At 43.1% G+C, this 10000-nt stretch overlaps 1 protein-coding gene across 1 annotated transcript in view; it reads left to right on the forward strand.

The window, feature by feature from the left end:
* The window catches only part of LOC143136655 (calcium-activated potassium channel subunit beta-4-like), a 27624-nt gene that overhangs the window by 14641 nt on the left and 2983 nt on the right, over positions 1-10000 (forward strand). Inside the window, exon 2 of the mRNA XM_076297371.1 lies at positions 7499-7626. Coding sequence (XP_076153486.1) covers positions 7499-7626 — 128 coding nt within the window. The remainder of the gene's footprint in view (positions 1-7498; positions 7627-10000) is intronic.

A 10000-nucleotide genomic window follows, 5' to 3' on the forward strand; every position in this document is an offset into this window, starting at 1 on the left:
GAGTTCATGTTTTGAATGGCACCCTCGTGCATTTGTCCATCTGCAGTGGACGTCTGGGCTAAGCCCACATGCAAGGCACCATTATACCACATGTAGCTGAGTTTGCAACTTATCTCCCATTTTGTGGAATTAGATTGTTTTTATTTGATTATTTCTGGCGTGCCAGCCGTTGCCATGAGAACGCTTTGTGTCGTTGCTGTGCCCACGTGGGCGGGCGCTGATCTGAGATTATGGGGTTTTGATCCGACCCTGTTCGCACCGCCACCGCCACATGGCCTGGCACTCGCTTTGACACCCACAACCTCCACCCTAAGCTTTCACTAAACTTCTGGCCCTGCCCACCCACCATTACGTCATCTGCCACAAAAAAAGATGATGCTCATGGGAAGATGCCTGTGTTTGTAAACAAGGTCAGCGGCTCTTGCTTGGGAAGTTTAGCCAGGCTAAATCATCAGTAACCTGATAAAAGCGTCTGCTAAATATCAGTCAGTCAATGATTCATTCATAATTAAATAGTTCATAATGTTGTAATAACACATTGAGTCGATTACATCCGGATTCTGATATATTTAACAGCCATGTGAATTTATTGTGGTGATTTTTTTATCCATTAGCTGGTCAGTAGCATTGTAAACAAAACTGGGCCTTTTCCCCTTTAATGAAGAGAATTTTAAATGAACGCTCTGGGGCTTTAAAGGAGAAATGAAGTTGGTTTGTACTGGCCCACAGACCCACTGGCACTCTCTGCTCTCTGTATTAATTTAACAACTCCATTACCCCACCAACATGAAACCTTACCCTGCCTTGTGGAGAGAGAGAGAGAGAGATAAAGGGAGAGAGAGAGAGAGAGAGAGAGAGAGAATGTTGTCCAGTGACAGGTACATGATTAACCCTCTGGGGTTTATACAGCAAAATCTAATTAGCGATCATAATTTTGACAAAGTGCTTCTCGTACCCCTGGTCTTGGCTGAAACCTTGTAGCAAGGTCTTTAATTGCCCTTTGTGGAAGCACACAGAGCCCTGGAGCTACACGCTGTACAGTTGCCTTATATAACCTCCACCACAGGCCAAATCATACCATTCAAAGGGTGTGTGCTTTCCAGAAAAAGTGTCTGGAGAAAATAAAAGGTTGCACAGCCCAGTGTTTCCAGTGCCCAGTAAAAATAAGATGTGAGAATAACAGCAACATATACAGCTGACCTACTTTTATTAAGTACTTGGCACTTAATAATTAATTTGCCAAATGTGCTTCAGATAAGAACAAGCTGTTGCAAGATGCATTGAGAGTCATAGTGGATAATGTGAAGTAAATTAGAAAAAAACGTAATTATTCTGTGTGATTAAATTCGAAGAATACCTGGGAGCACTAGGGAGGGTTGGCTAGAGAGCTAGTCAACCTCATGCTAAAGGAGTCTGAGTCCTAGTGATGCTGAAGAGTGAGCCTTTGAGGAGGACCTTTCGTGATATGAATAGCAGACAATGCAACTTCTAGATTTTAGTTGAGAATTAATTCTGGAATGAAAAAACTTACTTCCTCAAACGGTCAGTGAAGTTAAGGCCTGGACCTGTTGCACTGAAGTGAATTTGTGGACACCTATTTGTTATGTCTATTATAACAAATATCTATCTTACTTTCTTTGTGCGTGCCTGTACACACACACACACACACACACACACACACACAAACATTAGCAAACCTTGACGCTTTTTGCCTACCAGCCCTTGTTTTTTCATTAATTAAAAAAAATAATTTGAGTTATATTTGATGATTCAAGTGAGCAGGCAGAATTTGTCCTGGGGGTTAACGCGGCCTTCGCCTCTCAGTCGCCTGTCCGACTCGGCTGGTAAACGGCCATGCTGGTCCTCTCCGCTGGAGTGAGCTAAGCTAATTAGCGCTAATGAGGGGCAAACGGGCGCCAGGGGCACCAGCGGAGCTGCCCTCTCAGCGCGCCACGGGCCCCCCCCCTGCACACAGTCCTGACCACAGGCCCCTAGCCATCACCACCCCCCCCCTCTCATCCACCACCCACCTCCATGTTTCATCACTCTTGCCCACTGGTGGTTAAAATGGCTCAATCAACAGAAGGTCACTGTGTGTCAGTGTCCATGGGGCCAAGTGCTACAGAGAGAGATGGATCACTTATTTATTCTCAATGAGACAAAATCTGAAAAATATGAGTGTATATGTATATTTATGTATTTTACATAAATGGCCTTATTGGCCTCTGTACAGGAGAGAAAATATTTGAATTTTGTAGGGACCAGTAGTTTAATGTGTGATTTGGGCATTTTTACATCAAATTAATTCAGTTAAATCTCTACACAGAGGATTTTGCATGCACTTCTTTGAGAGCCTTTGTTTTGAGGGACAGGATTTTGATGATTACTTTATTTTAATTCATACATTTTACACTTTGCACATTTAGTATTTAATCTTGACATCAATGACAAGTACAGTATAGTATGTGTATGTGTGATATAGTCTGATATCAAGATAGATATACCAGGCTCTGTTACAGGCAGACAGTATGTTTAAACCCTACTGCTACAGCGGACTGTAAGTGAACAGAGAGAGCTAGAGATTGGGTGCTGTTGCTATGAAGCAGCGTGAGAGAAAAGCAAAAAAGCGTGTGTGCGCGCGCGAGAGATAGATGCCATTATACTGGAGGGAACCCAAGCGATGATGACAGCGATGTCATCATTGCCACGGCAACAGGATTAGGTTGCAGATGCTCCACTCTATCCCCGTCTCTGTCTTTCTCTCTCTCTCTCTCTCTGACAGGCAGGAGGGGTTGATTCATCTCACATAAATTACTGCCACTTTTCCCTAGAGGTGTGCTTTTCACATGTATATATTTGTGAGTGTGCGTGTGTGTGTGTGTGTGTGAGAGAGAGAGAGAGAGAGAGAGAGAGAGCGAGAGCGAGAGAGAGTGTGTTTGTGTGTGCATCTCTGTTTACCCAAACAAACAAGTGAAGAGCAATTTGGAGTTCACCAATGGCACTGTGTACATTGATTCAGTGGATCACCTCATGATGTGGCCAAACATCAAGATATTTTTGGTCAAACACCAGACGCTATCAGATATTGCTCAGACAGTTTTGTTTTCCCACGGGGAGCCCTTTCATAGCAGCCTTGAGTGGACATCACGGCATACATCATGGTCAGAATAACCCCTGTTGAGGTTGACTGGGCACTGGCAGAGTAAGCAAACACAAGCAGCTCGACACAGGGACAAGGTCCAGATTCCCTGATGCAGGACAACCCTCACAGGTCTCCATTAGATTTAGAACACCATGTGCTGAGCCAGCTCTTCTCCTCATGCTCTCTCTCTCTCTCTCTCTTTCCTCTCTCTCTTTATCGCTCTTCTTTTTTTTCTTTAGTAGGGCACTTAGCACACTTGCTAATACAGTGCCAGTGAAAGACAGGTCATTGGAGTGTCATGGGAACTGTAGGTCACATCCTGTATAGCCTCTGTTTGCTGTCATAGCTAAAGTTCTCTTCCCTCATTGTCTGAGCCCACACTGAGTTCTATCCATCTTACACTGTAAGGAAACATCGATATGTTTATAGTTTCAGGTCAAATTAAGGCTTTTTTCAAGTGTCGATGATGCAATGTGAAAGCAAGCAGAGATAAAAAAGCATTCTTTTCCCCGTAATAAACCCCCATCTTTTTCTTTAGTTTGCCTCATCTCCCACTGGTCTGTGTCAGGAGGAATGTGTGTTTGCAGTGCCCCACCATCCATCATGGTGTCCTGGGTACTGCACAGACGTGCCCGCTCCCTCTTATGATCTCCCCCTCTGCCGAATTCAGCCACTCTCAGCCGTCTGCATCCTTAAGCCACCTGTGTTAGAATTCGGCTCAAACCAAAATCCAGCAGAAAAGCCGGCTTTCCAGGAAAAGGCATCCGACTCGTTAAGCACTTCAAAGAGCCTGGGATGAGGGGGTTGCCGTTGTGACACTGATGTGACCTGCTCCAGGCCTGCTCAAAGTTAAACAAAAAATTGCTATCAATTTGGCCTCGGCTGGTACGCATGATGGGAGTGTGACGTCTCTGGTGTGTTGTATTGACAGACTCCACAGGCGGAGTAATGGAAAGGCCTTTGGGGGGGGGGGGCCTATGACAACTGAACCGGCCAATGGAAGCAGACGGGAGGCACATGGGGCTGTATTTTGGGTCACCAGCGCATGGCGTAAAGTTCGTTATTCACCGGCGCGAAGTTGAATTCGTTATTTTGCACCTTTATTTTTTAAGCATTGCGCCCAGGGGTGTGGCAATTAACAACCTAGGGAGGGACCTGGCGCATTGTCTAAAAATCGCTATCATACACCACCTAAACCTGGTCAGAAGTCAATGGCGAGTTGTTCATATGCTATTTTAAGAGCGCATGTCAACAGTCATATTGGCAGGTGCACGCACCATCCTTCTATCATTCATGAACGCACACCAGCGCACGTCCATGCAAAGCATTACAAATTGCACGATTACAATGGTAAACATAATTAGAATAAAGATATTACGAAATACTGTACATCTCATAATGAGTAGTTATTCACCATCATTTGCAAATTGGTAATGACGGTTAAAAGTGATTAGGGGAGAGGCGAGAGACACGTATGGAGCACAGCTGAAGATGCACTGTCACGAGATATAAGCAACTCCTCTGCAGGATAAATGTTGTTTTATTCAGTCATTTGAGCAACATTAGGGTAAGTGTTGCTTTTTCCAGCCTATGTTTTCGATGGTAACCCATTGTCAGTCAATAGTGAAAGTAACTGCATATAACTGTCTTGTCGTTGACTGACTCCTTGGTGAAGTTAGTTTCACTTTGCCAATGAGTTCAAATAATAGACGAGTGCAAATGCGTGAAGGCTATGCTAGGTTTTAGTAAAGCATGATTTAAGAATGACTATTCCATACGGTCTCGCAAGCAGCCTCCTTCAAATGCGCCGTTGAATGCCAAAATACCGATGCATTTATTTGACATATCGCGCGTTGCGCCGTTAAAGGGAATGACAGATGTCATTCTCATTGGTTTAAAATGATGTTACGCCCCAAACACACCCATATGACTGATTAAAAGACCTAGGAACACCTTGTTACGCCATGCGCTCCACTTTTGAGAACGAAACCCCTCCCAATGTGAACTGGACATCCTACTAAATTTGAATAGACTTTTGACGAGTGACGATGCACTTTAGAATGTCATGATAGGGCCCTTAGTGTTACACTGCCAGGGTCATCTCTTAATCTCACCCACTACAAGTATCTGTGTGTGTAGGCACAGCGTTGGATCTGTCCCAGGGATAAGAGAGGGCCTACAGACAGGTGGTGAGCTGCCGACTCCTGTCCAGATTGGTTGGTGTTAGCAGACAGATGAGGTCATGCTAAGACATGAACATTACACAGATGCTGTAATCCTCCTGGTGTGTGTGTTGTGTGTGTGTGGTGGGCATGTGTGTGTGTGTGTGATGTGTGTGTGTGTGTGTTTAACCCCATTTCCCTCTATGCTTTCCCCCCCTTCAGTTCAAGCAGGCAATATAGCACACATTAGAATTTATACTCACATTCTTACTTTCACTTTTTTCTGTCATCTCTCTCTATTTCACACACACACACACACACACACACACATTACACATGCTTAATCTCTTTTTCCAATGCAGTCCTGTAATTTTGCAGATCATGCTGGGGATTTTTCAAGTCGTGTGGTGCCATGGTATAAATAATATTCTCATCATGTAGGTCTTAACATGGTCTAAAGCTATTTAAATCATCCTATCTCTAAAGCTATCCACTTATTACGAATGACGTCTTACAAGTTTATCTGTCATCTTTAGTCCTATCAGCCTGTCAAAACGTTACACCTTTTTTTACAGCTATTTGAGTTTTACTCAATAGTCCTTGAAGTGTTTAATTTATTTATTTTTTTCTCTCGTCTTCCTGTCCTCATTTGGGTGCTTGTTATCGTTTTTGAAGATTCACTGCGCCGCATGCACTCATTGAGTATGCAGTCATGCTCTCGATCTGTCACAGAAGAGTAGTCCGAACAGCGCAGCAACGAGTGGTCCGAGGTGTCCTACTTTCTCATTGATGTAGTACAGAGTACTGGATGTCTCGGACCGACTTTTGCAAAGTTTTCTTTCTTTTTTTTTTCCTGCCGCGTTTCCATTGCATCATTTTGTTCTTTTTTGTGTTTTGCATATGTATTTTGTATAAAAGTACGTTTTGAGATACACACAACATTGTTTAGTGTGTGTGTGTGTGTGTGTGTGTGTGTGTGTGTGTGTTTGTGTGTATGTTTGTCTTTGGCCTGAGGAATGACAGCTGTCGACATAGATGAGTTTGTATACACACATACAAAAACACACACACTCACACCCTGGGCTGTGTTATGAGGCATTAACCGGCTGATCTTGCCTGTTCCATGTAGCCCCTGTCTCTGTATTTCCATGGTAACCCTGTTGCCCTGGTGAAACGGAGTCCCAAGTCGATGCAATCAGACGTGCGTGTCGTGGAGGGCAGGGATGGGTCCGCCATGAATGAGACAGACCCAGGGAGCTGTACATCACCAGGGAGATAAAGAGAGAAAGGGGTAGAAAGAAATAAACTGTAGAGCATGTTCTTCACCTTTGTTCTGTTTGAATCTGTGGTGTTTTTTATGTTTGTATCCTCTGAGTGAATCGGTGAACCAAGTTCTTTCATTATCAGTCCCATAGCCATCTTTTCCTTTCTGTCTTTTGCACCTTTCTCTCTCTCTCTCTCTCTCTCTCTCTCTCTCTCTCTCTTTCACTCCATTACTCAGTCTCTAAAAGGGCTGTGATTCTCACCCCAGCTCTAGGTAAAAGGAGCTAAAAAGGAAGCTTGCCGTATTTGTGAAGAACACTGATTTGATTTAACTGTGCCCTCTCATCTTTCCCTCTTTATTTACCTTCTCTTCTCTTCTCTTCTCTTCTCATCTCTTCTCTTCTCTTCTCTTCTCTGCTCATATTCTCTTCTCATCTCTTCTCTTCTCTTCTCTTCTCTGCTCTGCTCTTATTCTCTTCTCTTCTTCTCTTCTCTTCTCTTTTCTTCTCTTCTCATCTCTTCTCTTTTCTTCTCTTCTCTGCTCATATTCTCTTCTCATCTCTTCTCTTCTCTTCTTCTCTTCTCTTCTCTTCTCTTCTCTTCTCTTCTCATCTCTTCTCATCTCTTCTCATCTCTTCTCTTCTCTTCTCTGCTCTGCTCTTATTCTCTTCTCTTCTTCTCTTCTCTTCTCATCTCTTCTCTTCTCATCTCTTCTCTTCTCTTCTCTTCTCTTCTCTTCTCTTCTCTTCTCTTCTCTTCTCTCCTCATCTCATCTCTCTTCTCTTCTCTTCTCTTCTCTTCTCTTCTCATCTCTCTTCTCTTCTCTTCTCTTCTCTTCTCTTCTCTTCTCTTCTCTTCTCTTCTCTTCTCTTCTCTTCTCTTCTCTTCTCTTCTCTGCTCTGCTCTTCTCTTCTCTGCTCTGCCCCACTAGTGTTCTTATGTGCCCAAGTGTGAGAGGGACAACCAGAAGATGAAAGACGACGTGTTGAAGCTGCAGAACTACTGGATAGAGGAGGGAAGCAACCAGTCATTCACCTGCTTCTTCAACCCACAGAGGCGGTGAGCCCCGATACACACACACACACATGCAACCCCACCCCACCCCCACACAATACACACATACAGAGTGCAACTCTGCAACTCTCAAGGAAATGACTCAATTCTGCATGCACACACACACACAAATGAGTGTGTGTTTGTGTGTGTGTGTGTGTGTGTGTGTGTGTGTGTGTGTGCATGCAGAATGAGGGTATAAGGGTAGTTTCATGGTAGTTTCATGGTAATAACTTAGTATAAGTCATGGTCACAACACAACACACAACACAGACCAAAACAACCAAGAAATAACATAATAGTTGCTAATGTATTTATAAAGAAAACTCCACCATTGGTTGTGGTAATAAGTCAGTAAAAAATGGTAATATCTGGTAGTTTCGCATAGTATTATTTTGTTGTAAAAACTTTATTATGGGTGCTAAAATAAAGGCCCTATGAGTGCTCACACTCACGCAAACAAAAAGCAATAGAATAAATAGTTAATAATGCTGTAAACAAATCTGAGGCATACATAATAGTAAAGTATTACCAGTAAATCTCCTTTTATTTATTTGTTTGTTTATTGGTTGTTTGTTTGTTTGTTTATCCTTTGCAGTAGGCACAGTCATACACACATGACAACTCAAACTAACTCATCAATCGTGTGTCTGAAAGACACTCACTGCCTGACAACAAAGAGACCATAAACTCCATTATCTTCCCACAGCTGATGGTACAGGGCTTGTTGTGGCAAAACTACTTTTGTACCAGTAGAAAAAGCGCTCAACAGAGTCTATTTTCAGAGGAGGGCTGGGAATTGGACAAGCTGTGAAAAACTAACTGTTGGTGGCAGCGCTACATGACGTTTCCGTGGAGACCAAACGCCCCACAAGCACAAAGCTAATATTTTCCACCTCCAGCTTGTCTGACTGCATTAAAACTTCTATTTCTTTTCTTTTCATTCTATTTTAATTTTTAAAAATTTGATTTAAAATGATTCTATTATTGTTTCGCCAAAATCGGCATGTGTCCTCTTAGTGTGTTTAGATTCCCGGTGATCCATTATGCTTTAAATAGCCAAGTAGCTGTTCTATCAACCCCAGGCTGCACCTGTGCCTCTCCTCTAATGCCCCAGCTCCACTGGGGCCACGCTCGGCCTGATGGGACAAAATTGCAGCCCGTCTGTCTGATAGCAGTCATCAACACCCCGACAGGGTAGTGGTGCCCACAAGCTCCAGTTTGAGCAAACACCCTTTCTCTGGAGCACCCATTTTCTAGGGCCCTAGTGTGTGGAATAACTTATGGAATAATTACAAGTGTGTGTATGTGTGTGTAGATGTGCGTGCGTGTGTACTGTATGTGTGACCTGCCTGGCAATGTTTTTTATTGACGTTTCTGGACATTTATCATGCACCAGGTATGAATTAGCTTTGTGCCTTTTGTAGAGCCTGACCTATACAGTAAATCGGTGTGCTGATATTATCGGCCGATATTAGCTCTTTGCTGATCTATCGATATCGGCGTTTATAACGGCTAATAATTATTTTAAGTAGGCCTAAAGAAAAGCCAAATAATGATCTTTCATCTAAATTTCCAGTATTGTAACTGTCCAGGTTAACATTATGTCCAACAGTAAAATAATGTTACCATTGGTTGAATGATGGAGGCTAACTTAATTGTTGGTGTATTTGTGAAACATAAACACCGTTTTACCTTGTTTTAACTTAACAACAGCACTATAATTTTCTGTTTTGACTTTGATTCCACACATTTTCTGACCATACTGCCAGTAACTAAGGTAGTTAGCCACAACGATAGCATTAGCTAATGGCATTGTTTGTCTAGGATAACCATTCGTCCGAATTTCAAACCCTCTGTCCAGACCCAAGTAGAGTGTCCTCCTTTGTGGGCGTTTGTCCTCCTTTTTGACAAGTGCTCCACAGCAAACAATGCCTGTATGTACTGTAGCGATGATACAAGTGCTCCACAGCAAATGAGGCTTATAAGTAGCGCTGATAAAAAAGCAACACGTTCTCTGTGGTCGCACATAAGGGGCTTACAGATAGGAAGCGGCATGCACTGCACTTGCTGCTAGATTTTGCCTTCATTGTGACAGGATAGTGAAGAGAGACAGGAAGTGAGTGGGAGAGAGATGGGGTGGGATCGGGAAATGACCTGGGTCGGACTTGAACCCATGTCCCTGTGGGCACTTGGACCCGTATACAGTATGATATGGGCGCTGTAGCCAGTTGCGTCACAGCGCCCCCAAAAAATTATCATAAAGCACAAAATAAATACCTTGAAAGTTATCGTGGCAATGGTGTTTATCACAGATAAGAACAAAGACCTGACACTATTATTCATAATAACTATTTTATTGTATTAAAGCCTTTCATTA

This window comes from Alosa pseudoharengus, unplaced genomic scaffold (assembly GCF_046254945.1).
Source record: "Alosa pseudoharengus isolate Yale_2024_CS ecotype anadromous, Long Island Sound unplaced genomic scaffold, YU_APseudo_1.1 YU_APseudo_1.1_scf_20, whole genome shotgun sequence".
In the NCBI taxonomy this organism is placed as follows: domain Eukaryota; kingdom Metazoa; phylum Chordata; class Actinopteri; order Clupeiformes; family Clupeidae; genus Alosa; species Alosa pseudoharengus.